General features: G+C 46.2%; 1 protein-coding gene across 2 annotated transcripts in view; it reads left to right on the top strand.

The window, feature by feature from the left end:
* The window catches only part of ASIC1 (acid sensing ion channel subunit 1), a 222033-nt gene extending 209780 nt beyond the window's left edge, over nt 1–12253 (top strand). For both annotated transcript variants that reach the window (XM_054979006.1, XM_054979005.1), the window contains 5 exons: nt 1512–1665; nt 2724–2815; nt 3725–3804; nt 7308–7412; nt 8752–12253. In XM_054979006.1, the coding sequence (XP_054834981.1) occupies nt 1512–1665; nt 2724–2815; nt 3725–3804; nt 7308–7412; nt 8752–8856 (536 nt within the window). In that variant the 3' untranslated portion in view covers nt 8857–12253. The remainder of the gene's footprint in view (nt 1–1511; nt 1666–2723; nt 2816–3724; nt 3805–7307; nt 7413–8751) is intronic.
* The last annotated feature ends 7567 nt before the right edge of the window (nt 12254–19820 follow it).

Below are 19820 nucleotides of genomic sequence, written 5' to 3'. Positions count from 1 at the left end.
GCTTAGGACTGCACAGCAATACTTGTTAATGGTCTTAACTATACCTCTACGGTGTGTCTCATTATTGGTTCCTGAATGTTGGACTTTATCTTGCAACTCAGTCATATCTCAGAAGAAAATCTCATTTCTGATGATAGAACTAATTTCTTATGATAGAGCTAACAACTCCCAAGTAAGAATACTTAGGATTACAGCCAAAGGGAAAGAGCAAGTCACATTTTTGTTGAAAAGTTCTGTGTTATGTTTGATACCTGAAATTTCACCTCCAAATCTGTAGTAATTGAATGTGGCTGAATATCGGTGTATTCAAACAGTTTAACTTGACCCAGTGGATGACTGAGAGGCGCCTGATGCTATAAACATTGGCTGAAGCGGAAGTGGATTCAGAATCCCATCTCAGGCAGCTTCGTGTTTTCTATAACAATAACTGATTCTGGGGATTCTCTGTCCTGCTCTACATGTGACACATTCTACCCCTGTCTATTCCTCACCTTTTTCAGTCATTGCCCCTGTATGGTGGAAGCAGTTTGCTAACCACTTGTTTTGATGGCCTTTCCAAGGGCTTGTGCGACTGTAGTCGGTCAGTGCAGTTCTTTTTAAGAAGAGTTTGTTTTCAGTCAAGCAGACCAAAGTTTTTTGGGGTGGTCAGTTTGCTAAGGAGTTGCTGTTTTGGAGCTTTGTAAATGTTTTGATAGTGTTAATTTGTGTTTTGTTTTCTTCTTATTTTGTTTGTTTACTTAAGTTATGCTCTGCCTTTCTCCCCAGTAGGGACCCAAAGGTTTATATCATTCTTATTTCATTTTATCCTCACAACAACACTGTTAGGTAGGTTAAACTGAAAGTGTGTGACTGGTTCAAGGTCACCACTGAGCTTCTATGTCAGAGCAGAGATTTGAACCTGAGAGCTAAACTACAAGAGATGAATTACACGAGGATGCTCACGTGAAGGGAGTTGCAATGTTAGCCGGGAAGGTGAGTTTTAAAAGAGGTCGGAAGGCTCTGACAATTTCCTCTCTCTACAGAGCCAGCAAAGATCACTCCTCAAAGGATTTGTTTATTTCCTCTCCCCCTCCCAAAGGCTCTGTCAGTTTCTCCTCCCCTTTTAGCAGGTGAAGAGGAAATAAATAACCCCTCTGAGGAGTGATCTTTGGGGCTCTCTAGAGAGGGGAAATTGACAAAGCCTTCCAATCTGTCTCTTAAAACTCGGCTTCCCGGCTAATATTGTGACTCCCTTCATGTGAGAGTCCTCATGTAATTCATCTCTTGTAGTTTAGCTCTGAGTATCCCAAATTCTAGTCTGAAGACTCTAACCACTACACCATACTGGCTCTCTAGTGTCTTGTCCCTTAGTCTCATGGCCCTGATTTTAAAAAGATTGACTATAAATGTTTTAAATGAATAATATAAGAATAATAAGTAAACATCTTTCCCCACCATTCTCAAAACGTTCAGTTTGTTTGTATTTGGTTTGCTTTTGCACCCTCTCCACGGGATTCCTGACTTCTGCCCAGACTTCTTGGTGGAGAGGGACAGCGAGTACTGTGTGTGTGAGATGCCTTGCAATGTCACTCGGTATGGCAAGGAGCTCTCCATGGTCAAGATCCCCAGCAAAGCATCAGCCAAGTACCTGGCCAAGAAATACAACAAGAGTGAGCAGTACATTGGGTGAGTACCTCTGCCGTCCTCAGCCTCCACCCATCCCACAACACGGTTAGGTTGGATGCAAAGCTCCCATTCCTCTAGATGGAGCCTTGGGACCTTTGCATCCAACCACCTCTCTCTGCACTTTCCCTGTTGGCACCTCCTCTACTCCGGCCACACCAGAAACAAAAGCACATTCCAAACTAGCAAGCATGCAAAGGAACTTGGCCCTGCCCCTGCTCTGGCCAGCCGACAAATGGCTGCATCCACCGTTTTGTGTGCAGTGTCTTCTCTCATCCTTTTAGCTCTGTGGCACAGTTTTCAGTGGAGATTTCTGGAAACCTGAGGTGCGTCCTGAATCCGGAGTCTGCCTGTCTGTTCCCTTCATGCTGCCTGGCAATAGGGGAGCCTCCCCGCTCCTTCCATGAATGTGGTATGAGTGGTCAGGAGACAGACACACAGAGAGAAATTTATAAACAGAACTAAATGCATTTTGAGCCACAACTGGTCCTTTGTCAGAGGAGCTTGGAATGTTATGAACCATCAGTCACAAACACTAAAGAGAATCTCGAAGTTGTTACCCTTGTTACATACCACTAGGACCCAAAATGCATTAAACCAGACAATACAGGATTTTCTAAAGAGAGCTAAAGGCAGTTCACCCGAAGGAAACAAGTTTTGCAGGACTTTTCATTGTTTCCAAGAACTGTTTGACCAAAGGAGACAGTGGGACAACGCAAATATGTGTTTAGATCAGAGGAAGTGATATTTCACTCAAGGCCCTTTCAGCTCTCTTAACTGTTGTCTGTCTCCAGCATAAGTCCATTGACACATTCTCTGTCTGCCCTTTCTTACATGGTGGTTCTTTCAACCAGTTCTTACATTTTCGTCCTTTCAAACCCTGTATTGTCCTGTGCTTTACTGGGACGGTTCCTCCTTTCCTGAAGTCAAGATCACGGTGCCTTGGGTGGGTGTGCATTAGAGCCCCGTATTTTGGAGCCAGCAGGCGAGTGGCTCTGGTGGTTCCCCTGCCAATGTCAGAGCGCAAGAGCCTGCCTGTCACCCTCCTTTCTCTTACGCAGGGAGAACATCTTGGTTCTGGACATTTTCTTTGAGGCTCTGAATTATGAAACCATCGAACAGAAGAAAGCATACGAAGTGGCTGGACTTCTGGGTGAGATGACCTTTTCAGCAACTGGTGGAGTTCTGTGCGCCTTCAGCCTTCACCCTCGGACTCAGTTCAAGGCCTAACTAACAAAACACGTGATCAGAGCGACACACCTTCAGCAATTCTGCTTTGCCACCTGACAAGTACAAAAATTAGAATTAGTTGCCAAATGTGACATCCTGAGAATCTCACTTTCCACTTTTTCAGACAGCAAGTTTCTAGCCCTTAAGCTTTCAAAGATATGTAAAACAGGAGGCTTTGGTGGGGAGAAGAAGGGGATGATTCATAGGACTTTCAGTAGTCAGAATACTAGACGGCATAGCTATTGCTCCTCATTACTACTAGAAGCAAAATATATGGTACAAAATAAACGAATGTATTCACATTTGCATAATTTAGACAAATCCCAGAATTCAGCTCTTTTGTGTGTGCAGAATTTTGTTTTGCTATTTTAAAGGTGGAGCGTAAGGATCCCAGGACAGGGTGGCTGGTAGCTCCCAAGCCAAGCTTGCAGAAAGTGCGTGGGTCTGAAGTGCTGGAAAAAGCAGAGGTGGAGCCGGGGTCAGGGATTAACTGGGGAGGTTGTTGGCAAGTATGGGGTATGTCAGTAAGTTCTGATATGCCAGGGAACGCAGCCTGGGTGTGAGGGTGTGAGGTCAATGGAAATGTTTTCATAACCGTCCCTGCTACAGGTCAAAATACCTTACTTTCTTCAACAAAATATTGAGGCAAAATACTGAATGGAGGTTGGCTAACTCGGCCTCCGGGTCCTTAGAAGGTTCCTGTGCCCTGCTCCCCTCCGGTGGTCTGAGGTCATTAACGGCATCTGGGAAGCTGAGTCGAGAGCTGGAGAAGCACGCCAGATCCCAGCGCCTCGTGAGCCTCTTCCTTCTCCCCCTCCTCTCTTGACTGCAGGTGACATCGGGGGACAGATGGGCCTCTTCATCGGAGCCAGTATATTAACTGTCCTCGAGCTCTTTGACTATGCCTATGAGGTGAGTTCAAGCCCCCAAAAACATAAGGGGGAGATTGACCTGACAGGGTTTGATGAAGTTCTGAGATCTGGACCTGTAAGCTGCCTAGCTAGACAAATTCCTGGGAGCCATCTGTGACCTTTTTGAAGGATGTAACCCTTTCCATCCCATCTCACTTAAAATATATGCCTGTTTCTTGAAGGTTTGTAGTTAACTGTGCTGGCAGTGTTGTGGAGGCTACCAGTTTCTCGCTCTCTCCCAGCAACATTCCCACTGCACCGAGATCTCCATTGCTTGGAGGCGTTTACCTAATGCCAGGTTTCCCTTATTACTCCCTCTTCGGTTTTCCTTTCTGTATTGAAGCTCATGCTTGTCCTAGGAAGATGTCCCCCTTTTCCATTCCCAGGATTATTTCTGTTCATATCCATCATAGAATATTTTTAATACAGCTGCTTGACTAATCACAACAAGGATTAGACACTTTTCTCCATTTAAAATAAAATATTGTTAGTTCGTTGCTCAATTCAGAAATAGCACCAAACCAAGTTTTATTTTAGATATGGCTAGTTTGAGAAACTGTAATTCAGCTCACAGAACAAGCATTCAAATCCTGGTCGCTGGTTTCAGGCACAAGAAAACTGTCACAGATGCTGTCGGTTAATACTATAGATTCTTGAACACAGCAGGCCTGAAGGTTTATTTTTTATTGTGTCATCAAGGCTCACAATTCCATCCTTGAGAAAGGTAGTTGATGAACTGATGGCTTCAGGCCATCTCAGAATGAGCGAAATGAACTTAACACCGTTCTGGAACATTTATTCTTGGGACAATGGCAATCAACATCATGCCTTCAGAGGAGACAAATTAATTGGTTTCAGTAATTCATTAATTGGACTATATAAGCTAGCCACACCCTTAAAACTCTGGATTTCTCAGATTTGAGTTGTGTGAGATTATCTTATCTTTCTGAAAGTGCTTTGTTGAGAATCTTAGAAATTATCTTGTATCTTTTAAATTTAAGATACATAGGATAAGAGACAATATGTCTGATATGTATACTTTTTATTTCTGGTTTCATTGATATATGCTAGTGGTTAATATATCATTGTGATCCTGCTATATAAAAGGCTAAGCATATTCAAGACAGCCTACTTCCTGCCCTGGTTCGCCTCCAGAGGGCGCTGCTGTGGCAGCCCAGAGGAGGCAGCCAGACCTCCAGAGTGCGGGCCACGGCGGGAAGCCCAGGCCAGGATCAGGCACTGAGCAGGTGGCAAAGCCTGCACCTCGCCTTCACCCAGCTGGGGTCAGGTAGCAATGACCCCCCCACACACACCTTCAACTAGCTGGGATCAGGAGCAGAGAGGGGGCAATGCCCTCCTCCCGCCTTCACCCAGCTGGGATCAGGAGCGGAGCAGGAGGCAATTCCTGAACCCCTGTCTTAACCCAGCTGTGATCAGGAGCAAAGCAGGTGGCAATGCCCGTCCCTCATCTTCACCCAGCTGGGATCAGGAGCAAAGCAGGTGGCAATGCCCATCCCTCATCTTCACCCAGCTTGGATCAGGAGCAGAACAGGTGGCAATGCCTCCCCCCCCCCCACCTTCACACAGCTGGGATAAGGAGCAGAGTAGGTGGCAATGCCTGCCTGTTGCCTTCACCTAGTTGAAATCAGGCATGGAGCAGGTGGCACTGCCTGCCCACCTTTTACCCAGCTGGGATCAGGCATGGAGCAGGGGGCAATACCCATCCTCCACCTTCACTCAGCTGGGATCAGGAGTGGAGTAGGTAGCAATGCCCATCCCCTCTTCACCCAGCTCAGATCAGGAGCAAAGCAGGTGGCAATGCCTGCTCCCCGCTTCACCCAGCCAAGATCAGCAGAGAAGGTGGCAATGCCCGCAACCCACATTCACCTAGGTGGTATCAGGAGCAGAGCAGGTGGCAATGCCCACCCCCCTTCAACCACCTGAGATCAGAAGCAGAGCAAGTGAAAATGTCTGCCCCCCTTAACCCAGCTGGGATCGAGTGGAGCAGGTGGCAATGCCCCCCCACCTTCAGCTGGCCGGGATCAAGAGCAGAGCAGGTGGAATTCCTGCCCCCCCTTCAACCAGCTGGGATCAGGAGCAGAGCAGGTGGAAATGTTGCCCCCCTCTTCACCCAGCTGGTATTGGGGCGGAGGAGGTGGCAATGCCCGCCCCTCTTCACCCAGGCAGGATCAGGCACAAAGGAGGCAGCAGTGCCCACACCCCCTCACCCAGCTGGGATCAGGAGCAGAAAAGGAGGCAATGTCCACCCCCCACCTTCACCCAGCCAGAATCAAGAGCAGAGCAGGCGGCAATGCCCACCCCTACTTCCTCCTGCCAGGATCAGGTATAGAGCAGGCCACAATGCCTGCCCCTTCACCCGGCCGTGATCAGGTGCAGAGCAGGAGGCAATGCCCGCCCCCCCTTCATTCGGCCAGGATCAGGCGCCAAGGAAGTGGCCATGCCCGGCCCCCCTGCCTTCATCCAGCCAGGATCAGTGACGAAGGGGGTGGGAATGCCCGCCTGCCTGCCCTCCCCTTTCTAGAGCCCGTTGTTCCCACAATGGGCTTTTTTGCTAGTTCTTTTATATTTGATTATTTCAAGAGTGACTAGATTGATTTTAAATAAAAATATTAAAAGATAACATTGAGTGATTTTTGGCTAAGATACAAGGTTTTCACTTACTACCTGAAATAAACTTCTGGCCAGTCAGAGGGCTGTTTGCCTGCAGGAGATTGGAGAAAATGTCTATCTCAGTATAGCCATGTGGTGACAGACAAAGAGACTCCGTGTGCCTTCAAAGGAGTGCTTCTCCAAATGGCTAGAGAAAGTATGGGATCACTACATTCAGGAAAAAATATATGATAGATTATATCAAAATGAACACTACTCAAAAGAAACTGACTTTATAGCAAAATGGTTAGCATTTATTGAATTTATAACTGTTACTAATCAACAACCCCCTACACAAGCCCTGCACAAGACTGAAGAAATGGCTACTAAGTTTATAAAGCTTTAGTTCCCTTTGAATTAGCAAATTGGTTTATCATTCACCATCTTTCTTTCTTTTAGTACAAAACTATGTATAGAATCAATAGAAATGACAAGTGTATATCTATATATATGAATATGGTTGTTCATTAAAAAAAAAGGAGTGCTTCTCCCACGTGGGGAAGTGGAGGGGGGTGGGTAGATCACTCCACGTCAGAACAAGCCAGGATATCTACACAAAACCATAGGTAAGATTTACTAGTAAACCAGTTTCAAACCAGGTTTCCCATAGCCTAACTTACCATAATTAGTGAACTGGCTCACATTCAGATGATCACAATTAGTTTAATGACCCCTGTAGCTGTGAATGACCCCTGAACTGAGCCACACTGTGCATGAAAGTTCAAATAACCACAACTAGTGGAAGTTCTGCAACAATAGGTTTACCATTTGGCCATGCCAAATAAGAAGCATTTTCGCTTCAAGCAACCAACACAACCTTAACTCCATCTCTAGGTTATTAAGTTCCGCCTCTGCCGCCGTGGCAAGTGCCAGAAGAAGCACAAAGGGAACAGCAGTGACAAGGGCGTGGCCCTGAGCCTGGATGACGTGAAACGCCACGTGAGTGTCTAAACCCCATAATGCTCATCATACAGTGAAATGACTCCCTTATTCCAAGCTCCGCTTTCCAGCATCTGCATTACTAATATACTGAATAAGGCCTTGGGCCTTATCTTCATTGCCAATATACTGGATTTGTACACACGAAGCTGTTGAATATTCAGTCAAACCATTGGTCAGGCAACATCAGTATTATCTATTCAGACTGACAGCACCTCTCCAGGGTCTCAAGTGGAGGTCTTTCCCATCACGCGCTACGTAGTCCTTTAAACGGGAGACGCCAGGCTTTGAATCTGGGACTTCCGGGGAGCCAAGCTGCAGCTTCGCCGAGGAGCCATACTTTAGGCTGTCACAGGTTCCCCCAAAGATTCTGGGTGTCGTACGTTGATTCGAATGCTGAGAGTTCTGTGTAAGAGATCCTTCCCTGCCCCATCCCGAAGTTCAGTCCCAGAGGAAAAGGAATGACTTTTAAACTAGTGTAAGTCTGGAAGGTAGAAATGCTCTGACGGTCTATTCAGAAAATGAGTGGTGGCTCTCCCTTGGCTTTATTGTATGTGGTCTTCTGATGCTGCCTTGACCTAGAACCCTGGCTGCCCAGTATCCCAAACAGCTGCATATGAGCCAGTCTCTGGCCATAGAGAATATGGAAGTTCCCCCTGACATGGGCAGAGAAGGCAGGAGGGGGCCATAAATATCCAGAGAAGCAAGAAGTGTTTGGAAGCCTTTGGGCCATCTTGCCAGTCTCTCTGCTTCTCTTAGTTCTCCCTTCCTCACTAATTGTCCGTACTCCTCTCTCTGTGAACCTCTTTGGGTAATTAGCTACTAAGAGAGAGAGAAGATAAACAAGCACGGTCAGAAAAATAGCCAGATTTGCTGACATTCCCCTCCTGCTTTCTGATCTGTCTAGCCTGGTGGGTCTCACCAGGCCCCACTACCAGGCCCCACTACTCTTCTCATCCATATTCACCCAGCAACACCCTTTGCTCTCCTGCTCCCTAAAGATGCCAACCATCACGGTCACTCCTTCCTCTCCACAGCACATCCTTGTCCTCTGGCAAAACTCATTTGTCTTTATCAGCTGCCAAATAACTGCAGACAAGCAAACGTTTGGCAGGCAAAACTTCTCCCATCCCTTAGAAAAGTCTCGCCTGCTGAGTCTCTGTGCTACGTACGACTGAGGGGGGGGGACACCCTGGCATTTATACCCAAGGCTGACCCTTTTCTGGCATTTGTAGCGAGTGTCAAATGTTCGTGATATAGATACAGTTTTCTTGATGGCAACATTCCATGTTTTAAATGTGATAAATAAACGACTCCTTTCCCTCTCCTGCTCTCCCAGAATCCATGCGAGAATATCCGGGGGCACCCAGCGGGCATGACGTATGCAGCCAACATCCTACCTCACCACCCGGCTAGGGGTACTTTTGAGGACTTTACCTGCTAACTGACGCCTGGATGTACAACCAACGCTACCAAAGGGAAGGGTCCGTGCTGAGCAGCCCTGGCCCAGCCCAGCCCATGAACCTGCCAACCTACACGTCAGGGCCTCTATCTCAGACTCCTGGGGAAGCTGCTGAGTCCAGCCCCTCCTCCTCCCCCTTCCCCAGGCCGAGGCAGCGATACGCACACAGAGCAAGGTGGACAGAGGTGAGGGGAGGGCCTGTCCTGCCAGGTCCACCCCAACAACTGCTCTTGCTCCAACAATGGCCTTGGACTTGAACTCAACAGAAGAGCTGCCAGAAGAACCTTCTGCTGTGTCAAGTGGAGGGAAGGGCACAGCCTGCTCCCTCCCTCCCACCCACCCACCCACACTCCCCCCTCCTGTGCATCTTGACTGTCTGTCTGTCCCTCTGTCTGTCTTCATCCCACCTCGTGCCCACAGCTAGCCTCCCTTGGGGGCAGCCATCTAGTGTGAAGCCCTTTGCATCTTGATGCCAAGAAGAACCTACAAGAGTGCCCACCGGACTCTTCCCCCCAAGGTGTGCCATTTGTCAGGACTGCTTTGCCTCGCCAAAGGAGGCGGGTGCTTGCTGCATTTCCTTGCTATGTGTTGGCGGGGTGGGGCACAGCCACAGCTTTTCCTTTGTAGCAAAACTGTGACCAAACTGTGAGGGGCCACTTAATTAGAACGTTTTCTCATCTGCTTGTCTCATCCAAATAGCAGCTTCCCATCTGGCCCAGCTTACCTTTCTTTCTAGGTCAAAGTCTTGTGCCCACAGCATGAAAGAGGCAGATGAAGGAACGGTGGAGGAGATGTCCCGAAGTTGAAAGCATCAGTTTCATGAGCTGCCTGACCCACACCCACCCCACCCCGGTGCATGTTGTTAGGGATAATGTGAAAATGCTGAAGGTAGGGCAAGAATTTCTCCATAGGATACACAACCAGACTGTTTTAAGTGTATTTCTGTACAAGGGTTCCTTGCCTGCTGAAAGGAAAAGAAAGCAGCTGACATTTAAACTCTGCATCATTTCTCACAACTCTTAGCCCAGTCCTGCAGCTAGGAATAGGTCAGTGTCATTCTTTGACTAAAGAGAAGTGTAGTGATGATGAATAACAATTCCCGTCTGCTGAATGGTGGAAATTTCTAAGGAATTCAAATCAGTAACTCTGCTACGGTGCAATGCAGAAAACACATTGCCCCTAAATACTCATGGGTAAACATAGCCCATCCTACCTTACAGCTAGCAACTTGCTGGTGATAAACTACCACTACCAGAAAACAGGGAGTCTCCCAGGAAATGTATCCTAATCATGTAAAGCTTTTCATTGTTCTGCACCCTCAGCACTGACAGGAAAAAAGGCCAGCTCGGGAAAGTAAAGAAGTCACTCCTGGAAGTTTCAGTAAGTCAGGTCCTTGGGTTTCATCAAATGCAGAAGTCTTAAGAAACCCCAAGTCCTATTTGGCAACATCTTTGTTCTGATTGTGGAGTCACTCCAGCTGCTGTCATGCCCATCACTTATCATGCCGGTAGTCGAGCCAACAGTGAACAGGAAAGAAGGTTTTTTGCCTGAGATTGGGAAGGATTGAATGATAACATGGAGGGGGGAAAGAGGGTGATCTGAGCTTCCTTTATGGTATTTGTGTCTGGTTTGGTGTGGCTTGCCTATATCCTGTGCCTAGTAAGCAAGGCAAACGATCAAGGCAAAGAAGACAGAGTGATGGTGCTCAAAAACCTATCATGGTGAAGGAGACGCTGTTCGCCCCCTCAGTGGATCAGCCATCTTTCCCTGATTTTTACCCCTAGATAAGCAGAATTTAAAACCTTGTTTGGGGAGGAGAAAACCAGGTGCGATAGCCAGAAAGCAACCAACCACAGAGCATAACCAGCGCAGTGCCACCACCATGGGTGACTCAGTGCTGTTGGAGGAGGGGAAACGTGCCCAGAATGTTGTTTTATGAAACGGCTCTGATGACCTGGTCCGCCCAGCTGTTTTGAGAGGTGTCCTGAAAGTAGGTCCACACAGGGGAAGTCTCTCCCAGAGCTTTGTATTTGGATAAAGATCAGTCAAGCTGGGAATGGGGGGGGGGGGGGGTTGGCTGCCTCTGTAACCCACCTTCCACTTGGATTCTAGGGTGTCCTTTCCCTCTCCCTGTCCATGGGCCAGCTGGGGTTGGGCCGGATTCACCTGAGGGAGCAGGATCATCAGTGGTCAGAAAGTGACTCAGGATGGTGCAAGATCAGCCATAATGGACGAGTGGGTCTTCTGGTGTGGCATGGAACTGGACTTTTCGTCCCTCCAAGCCTTATATCAAAAGAAAAAAGAAAAACTAAAGAAATTCTGTGTGATTTAACTTAAGGAGATTAAATTAAGGGATGGAGGAACTGTTCCCAGTGGAACCCCAAGTGCCCGCTCTCTGCTCGCCAGAATCCCCAGGCCTTGATGACATGGGGCACTCCCCATTAAAACGGCCCCTTGGAGTGTTTTGCCTGGTTGGCACTTTGGTTGGCACTCATAGGAATATGCCCACAGTGGGTTTTTGGTTTGCTTGTTTCACCTTGAAAGGAAATCCATCCCATTCAGCCTGGGCCCCACAGCATCTAGTGCCTGCCCCAGTCCCTGTCCGTGTCCAGAGCTCTCCTCAGACATTAACCCAGACCTGCTGCATGTGCAGACCCAAGGGCCAAAGTTCTCCTTATCTTTAAGAGCTTTTGCAATAAAATCTCATTCTTTTTGTATGGCTTTTTTTAAAAAATGATTCTTATTATTCCAGGGGCTTGGTTTGGAGTTCTTCGTATTTTTCTGAAGGTTCATTTGTGATTGGCCTCCTGAGTAAACCAAGGCCCCAGAGGTCCCAAAGATGTGGCATCTCTGCCATAGCCAGAAAGTTTCCCAGGGACCTTTCGGGAGGGTTCTTTGTGTGGAGAGTTCTGCATTTATTTTCCTTCCAATTATTTCTATTTTTCTGCTTGAAAGCTTTTGAAGATAGGGCTCAGATTTGACCTTTTTCTTTTTTAAGTTGTATGTCCATTTTTACTATGTCATGCTCATTTTATATTTCTTATATATAAAATATATGATATATATTATTATATATATATGTACATATATATATATATACACACACACGCACACACACGCACACACACAAACTCTCCTCTATATGCGCCATGTCAGTGTATATACCCATGTAGTAGCATCAAAATCCTTGATATTGTGCCATTATTATTTCGTTTTTTCAACTACCGATCTCTGAATGCCTTCAAGTGTATAAAGTGTCGAATTTTCTCTGGTATCTGTACTATGTACACATTTTCATAGGAAGCACAAGAAGATGACAAAATGCATTGTATATCAAAACTTGCTCCTCTTAACAATGATATAAATGATATCAACCATGGAGATCTCAGCCTTTTCCTCCTTAGCTGACTACAGAAATCCATCACTATCAGGCTTATTCTTTTGCTTTACTGTGACAGTGCTATAGAGATGGTTCCCAGTGCTGGCAGCAATCGTTTATACCCAATTATACAACGCCCAGACAGGACCATAGCGGCAGTTCCAGAGTCCCTGAAGCAAGGCATTTCGTGTTCAGATTACGGAGGGTCTAAGGGGGTCTGCCCCCTACCTTAGATGATAGACCCCAGAGTTGCCATTTATAGAATGTTATATCTGATACCATGACTTGGTCTTCCAGCTCCACTACAAGGGGGGGGGGGATGTTTAGAATCAGTGGTTTTCATTAAGGGACCCCTATCTTCCTTTTCATACATTTAAACACTGAAATCACCATAATTTGAACACTGAAATCTCCCTTAGTCTAAGGGCCAAGCTACAAGTGACGAATGACACTTGAAAGGCAAGTGGATTGAGTGGAGCGCAAGTGGAGGGCAAATGAACAGGGAGAAATACACTTGCCGTTCAAGTGTCATTTGTCACTTGTAGCTTGGCCCTGATAGAGCTAGTGCATTGAAACAGAATTTTTTCATGTTGCTTATTTTCTAAGACACCCTGTACCACTGTTGGAATGGTAGGTCCTTTGACTAGTAAATGCCCACCCTCACTGCAGCCAGTCTGGGCAGGCAGGCAGCTTTTTTAAAGCTCTCCAAGCATGGTTTAATGATTAATGTGTTGGACTAAGATCTGGAAGACCCACTTTCAAATCTGCGCACTATTCAGGAAGCTTGCTGTGTGACCTTGGACCAGGCAAATTCTCTCTCAGTGTACCAAACCTACCTCATCGGGGTTTAGAGGGCAAAATGGGGAGAGGAAAATAATTTTGTAAGTCACTTTGGATCTGTATTGGGAAGCAAAGCTGAGAAAACAGAGTTTCACTTACATGTAACTTGTTCATTGAGTGGTCTTCTGTGCAGGCACACATTTATATCTAATAATAATAATCCTTCTACAGCGTATGCAGAGGAAGCCAGGGTTAGGTAAGACTTTCCATTTACATGAATAGTTTATACTGAAACAGGCAACTGATCTATTAAGGACAGTATTGCCTACTGTGACTGGCAGTTGCTCTCTAGCATCTCAGGCAGAGGTATTTCACATCATTACATGTAACACTTAAGTGAATTATTCAAACACATAGATACTCTGTTAAGAGTTAAACTTATAAGTTATAACCCTACACTTTTACACCTGTGGATGGTTACAACATATGAGAACAGGTGTTCACAGCTTGCTGTATCTATACTGCTAATGTTCCACAGCCCCCAAATCCTCTCCCTTCTCACTATACTGTCTTAATAGATTTCAACTGTTCCCAGCCCAAGCATTCTGCTGGCTCTCATTCGCTGTTCCATGGGAAAGATGGACCTGGAACTAGTCCTGTCCATCTCAGGTACTTCGGATATGCTCGGAAGCGTTTTCTTACTTCACACAGGCCAAGTTCATTAGTGGTATTATAGGGTCTTCAGTGTTTCTTGTGTATCTAATTTGAGCATAAAGCACACGTAATATTATCTGCCTTGGTTATTTGCATTTTTTTAAAGTTATCTTCTGTTTCAATCCCACATTAATAGCATTCACAAGTGACACATCTCAGAGCAAGGCATTTCTGGTATAACTGAGGAAAATGACACAGTTCTATGATGCCCCTGTTCACTGTGAAAGGCATAGCACCAGTAAAACGGGGTCAGTAGAAACTCTTGTTTCTTTGCAATCTCCCCAAATCCAAAAAAAGTCAAATTAGCTTTTTTACAGAATGGGAAATTCTTCTCTTGACTTCCCAAGTGCCAGAAAATGCTGTCACGTGATCTTTAAAGTGTTCAGCAGCAAACACATAAAGTAAATGAAGCTGGATTCAGATACTTCCTGTGAAGATTTGGAATGGCATTCCCTGTTCCTGCCCAGAACCAGTCCAGCACAGACACTGCCCCAGACAGCAAATTGTGGAGTCTGTCCAGTAAATGCCACCTTTAATCAGTCCATGGCAAAAAAGCTGAAGGTGTTGGGAATACTTCAGAGACTGGCTTGCTTGCTTGGACGGTGTCATCTTTTCCAGTGCTCTGCAACCGGGGAAGAAGGCACCCCTTGAAGTCTGCCCATCACCACCAAGTCAGAGGCACAACCTCCACTGTGGGCAGGAAGGCTAACTATCTTCAGGAAGGCACCCTGCTGGTTTCTTGTTCTGTTTTGGGAAAGGTGGCACTGCCCAGAAAAGGGACCTTCTTTAAAATAATGATTGAAAAATGTACTGGGGCACTCAAGTGTACCCTGAGACAGGATTAAGTGTGCCTTGAAAAATTAAGCCAGCACTTCAGATCCTCCCTCTTCTTAAAATCCATTAGTGTAGAGAGGCCTAATGCAGTGTTAATTTTCCCATTCCTCCCCCGCCCCCTGCCCTTTCCTGGGACTCAATGGACTGCGACATCATGAGGGGAAGGAAGGGACCGGTCTGTCATAAGAGAATCCGAGGAGCATCATGGTCCCATCCCTCTGAGCAGCTGCACAAAGGGGGAAGAATGATGCTGTGGGAGGAAATATTGCCTGCCCGTTGTTCTGAGAACAGCGTGATGGTGGCCCAGCTTGTCAGCTGTTCAGCCCATGCAATGAAAAGGCTGGGCCAACTAACCCTGCGCTTGCTGACAGCAGATGTGCTCATGAACCATCTGCAGCCGTCATCAGTACAGTTGACCCTTAGGACCCGCGAGAAGGATGAAAGGATCTCGCAAAGATAATGTATTTTGCAGTGTAAAGGGGACCAGAGTACCTCCGATAGCTAGTGCTCTCTTTTAAATTCCTGACTGGCATCAGACTTCCTGATCTCTAAAAAAGATTTCCAAGCCTTGCTAAAGGAGAAATGCAGAATTGTGTTATGCATGCAGAATCAACGAGAGCCAGAATGGTGCAGTGGTTCAAGCACTGGAGTAAAATCTGGGAGACCCGGATTAAAATCCTCACTTTGCCGTGGAAACTTGCTGGGTGCTCTTGGGCCAGTCCCGTGCTATCAGTATAACCTACCTCACAGGGTTGGTGTGAGGATAAAATGGAGTAGAGAAGAATAGCGTAAGCCACTTTGGGTCCCCACTGGAGAGAAAGACAAGGTATAAAAAAATAAGTAAATTAAACATAGGATATAGTATACTATATAGTATAGTGTACACTACTTCCTGACCGTAAAGAGAAGATCACTTGCACCCCGAAACTACTAAAGCCTCAGTCTCTGCCTCCTGTCAATCTCACTCAATATATATGTAGCAGAAACAGAGGACAGGACATTCTATTATCCTACTCCTTCCTTAAGATCCCCTTACTAGCAGAAGGCCACATCAATTACCTTCCTGGATTCAGGACCAAAACCCATCTAAGCTTTGTGCTTTGTTTTCAGTGCTGGACTGCCTCAAGGCTCTAGAAAGCACTTTAAAAAGTCACGAATGCAAGGGCCTTCCTCAGTGTTTTGTCTCAGATACCTGATATTCAGTGATATATTGGTTCTGAACACGGAGGCTCCATTTTAGCTTTAATAGCATAGTGAATGACTAGAATTGTGAGAACAAAGACATTTAATATTCTCCATCCACTCTTCATAATTTTAGAAGCCTCTATAGTAGCTCCCATTGTCTCTTTCTAAAATGTAAATCTCCAGCCTCTTTAGTTTTCTCTCATTAAGACAATCAGAATTCTATAGGGATACGTGGAGAACCCTCAAGGACTTGCAGGGGGCATCTCATTTTCCCTTCCCCACTGTTTCCTCTTTCCTTTCCCTGAATTGCCCCCATAGCCCCTCCCCCTTTCTTGCCTCTTTCTCTCCTTCCCACTCACCAGCCAACCTACCTGGCAGTTCGGTGCCTCAAGCCCTCCACAGTTAACACTCAGCTGTTCCAGTTGAAGTAACTTTATTAAGATCCATACAGCTCAGGGTGTTCACACAAAGGTGGCAATTGGCAGAAGTGACAATTCAAACAAAGGTATTCTAATTATAGGGACATTTCCCACCCTCCGGGTCCCTGGACATTCTGGCGCGAAACCCAGAGAAGTTACATGGGAACTGATTCATTTAGACTAAGTGAAGTAGAAAGTGAAAATATCCCAGTCTCTGGGGAAAGATACAACGTTCGCTGCTAGCAGCTCGCCCTCAAGGACACTTGCTGGAAAAGTGAAAGTACATATTTTCAACAGATAATAGAGAGGCCCCACTGGCTCTCCTGCATTTTATGTTAGCAGTTAAGACACTCTCAGATGATCTACACAGTATACAGAATATAACTGGCAAACGGCACTGACCAGTACGAAATGCAGAATACATTAATGGCAGAATAGATTGATGCTGGCATACAGGACACTACCTTTATCTGCCTGTCTTTAGCTTTCCCTCTTTCCCTGGCAGCCTCGACCCAGAAAAACTATGGCTCAGTTGCATGGTGCCAGTTGCTAGGATGGGCCACCCAGGCCCAGTTGTACAGTACAAGCCGGGCCGGGCCCAGTGCAACAGTCGGGAACCCACGGGGACTTGCAGGGGGCACTTCACTTTCCCCTGTGCCCCCCTTTCCCCACTATTTGCTCTTTCTCTCCTCCTGGCATGTTCTCTCCTCCCCATGTTCTCAACTTCCTCTGCTTCTTTCTCTCCTTCCCACTCACCAATCAACCAAACCTTTCTCTGCCCACAACTTCAGCTATATTTGTTATTTATTTAGTTCATTTATACCACTCTCTTTCCACAGTGGGGACCCAAAGCAACTTACATCATTCTCCTCTTCTCCATTTATCCTTACAACAACCCTGTGAGTTAGGTTAGGCTAAGAATGTAGGACTGGCCCAAAGTCTCCCCTTGAGCTTCCATTTCAGAGTGCGGATATGAATGTGGGTCTGTTATATCCTAGGCCGAATCCACACTTCCCTACCTTCCGCTTTTCATGTGCATTAATCACGCTGGATTCTATCCCGCAATGTCCCAGTCTGTGTTCACATCCCTTCTCTTACTGCCGCTGCCTCGCGCTATACTTCGTCCACATCCCTGGTAAAATCGCGCAATACGGGGCGGGTTTAGATCCGACGTCGACGATGACATCACGTTCATTTTTTTCCCCATTTTTTCATCAGATTTCTGCAGTGTTTTTTTGCTAAATTGCTATGGCGAGGCCACACCCCTATGATGCCTGTGATTGGTTAATGTTATTCTATGCCTTCTTCTTTGAAATCCATTGGACCATTATTCTGGCAGGTTAATTTGAAGTGATATTGGGGGTGCGGGGGTGATCCAAACTCTCCAAATGGGCAGACTAATTATTTGATGCTTGAATGTAATGTTAGAATGATGGATTTCCGCTATAACGGTAATTTCAACAGTTAAAAAAAATTAATTTTAACAGCCACCAATATTTCCGACTGTTTGGCATCCTAAAAATGACACGGAAATGGAAATGACGCCACCCCTTGATGTCTCCGCGAGATTTTGGAGCACCCCGATTAAGATTTATGGCTGGGATTGTGCAACAGCGTTGGGAAAGTCCCCTTTTTTAAAAAAGAGGGGGGAGGGCAGGCAGGCAGGTATGCTGCAGAGAGAGTGGAAAAGCTTGATAATTGCACGGCAAAGAGGGATGGTGTTCCGGAAAGGCTGCAAACATGGAAGTGGGGTGGTTTGAAGGGGGGGTCTCCTTGTCCACACCCACAGTGAGAACCACGCAAGAGAAGCGTTTGAATGCATGACAAATTTGTCTGAGGCGCAATGCGAAAGACGTGAGAGAATGGTGGGATTGGGGTAAGAGTATGTGAACAGCCCTCTGAGAAGCGAATAATGGGTGGGAAAAAAGCAGAAAACTTGAGACGTGTGGATTCAGCCCTAGTCTGAAACATTAACCACTATACAACACTGGCTTTTGTAGAGTGGCTGCTGTTGAACACTAGCAAGCAGTTGGGCCTGTGTCTGCAAGGGCCTTCATGCTGCCTTTAGGGTTGCCAGCCTCCAGACAGTGGCTGGAGATCTCCTGGAATTACACCTGGTCTCCAGGCCACAGAGATCAATTCACCTGGAGAAAATGGCTACTTTGGGGGGAATTATGCCATGCCGAGGCCCTTTCCCTCCCCAACCCCACTTTCTCCAGGTTTCTCCTGGTTTCACCCGTCAGATCTCCAGGAATTTTCCAACTTGGAGCTGACAACACTAGCTGCCTTTTACTGACAGAAACTGATGCTTAAAGGCCGGCAATATTGTTGTGCTTGCCTAGCAACAGCCACTGAGGGTATTCATTTTTAAAGCAACCGGCACTGCTTTTATCATTTTGGAGGGCTTTAATCCCCCAATGTGTTTTTGGATTTTTTTTTTCTGTTAGTTTTAGATTTCACATTTTTCTGCATGCCTGGGGCTTTGGTCAGGTTTGAGAAAGACCTGTCCTGTCTTTTTCCACCACTGCTGAGCCATAGCCAGCCCTTGAGTATATGGAATGAGCACGCCTTTGCCTTCTCACTCTCTCCTCAGAATAAGATTCAGCAGATGGAGTGAGAGAGTGAGATTGCCGACATGCTTGAAGGAAAGCAAGCTGGTCATGGAGAAAGGGGAGCAAAACCACCCCCACCCCCCCACTGCAGCCAGCCTGCTGTTTTCCCAGCTGGCTGCCATGGGGTAGTTGTACTCTTGTTGTTCTCCTAGCAGCCACCCAGGCATTGTCTTAAGAGTGCAGAGGCTGCGGAGAAGGGTAGGGCTTGTTGGAGAGGATGCAACAGCTGCTTCTATAAACCACAACGACCTTGCTCACTTTTCTGGAGCACAGTGCTCAGAAGAGCCACCGGTGGCATGTCAAAGAGCCTTCGTTAAAAGCCAGGCTGAAATAAAATGTTTTGGCCTGATGCCTAAAGATGAGTGAAAAGGGCACCAGGAGAGCCTCAAGGGAAAGGGCAGTCCCAAGGTGAGGTGGTTTAGGCAGCACGTACCATTTGCAAAAAAAAAAAAAAAAAAGTTTTACATTTTTAAAAAATCTTCAGAGGCCAAATACAATAATGCTCACAAAAAAGCCCGCTCCTATAAAAGCAGGACACTGATTGGATATTGTATTGCAAATTGCTTTGAGACTTTACCTGAGAAACAATATTAAAAATCAAACGAATAAGCCAGCCATTGTGTGGACATTTTTTAATGTTTTAATTTTGTTCTTCAATGGTGGCCTACCCTATTTCTCCGAAGCTGCAGATAAAACCCTCTTGGTTTGCTTGTATTTAAATTTGATTTCCATATCAGTTCTCGATCAGTGGTACTGCGAGTACTGAAAAGTCTTGAGTCATCTGGAAGCGCACACTCTTTTGTGCCTTTGGAAATGGAAGAGGAGGCTACATTCTATCCACCAAATGACATTACTGTGCCAAATATAATCCGTCATTATGTATTTTTATACCCTGATTACATAATGCAGATTGCTAGGCAGTGACTGCATCATCTGTTATCATCCATGATGTTACGTTGTCCTCTGAATCTCTATTCACTGAGACGTGGTGCTGGGAATTAATTGCTCCTCCGACATTAATAC

Source organism: Eublepharis macularius, chromosome 4 (genome assembly GCF_028583425.1).
Source record: "Eublepharis macularius isolate TG4126 chromosome 4, MPM_Emac_v1.0, whole genome shotgun sequence".
NCBI classification, from domain to species: Eukaryota; Metazoa; Chordata; class Lepidosauria; order Squamata; family Eublepharidae; genus Eublepharis; species Eublepharis macularius.
Note: the sequence above shows the minus strand (reverse complement) of the source record. Positions and strands in the feature narration are given on the sequence as shown.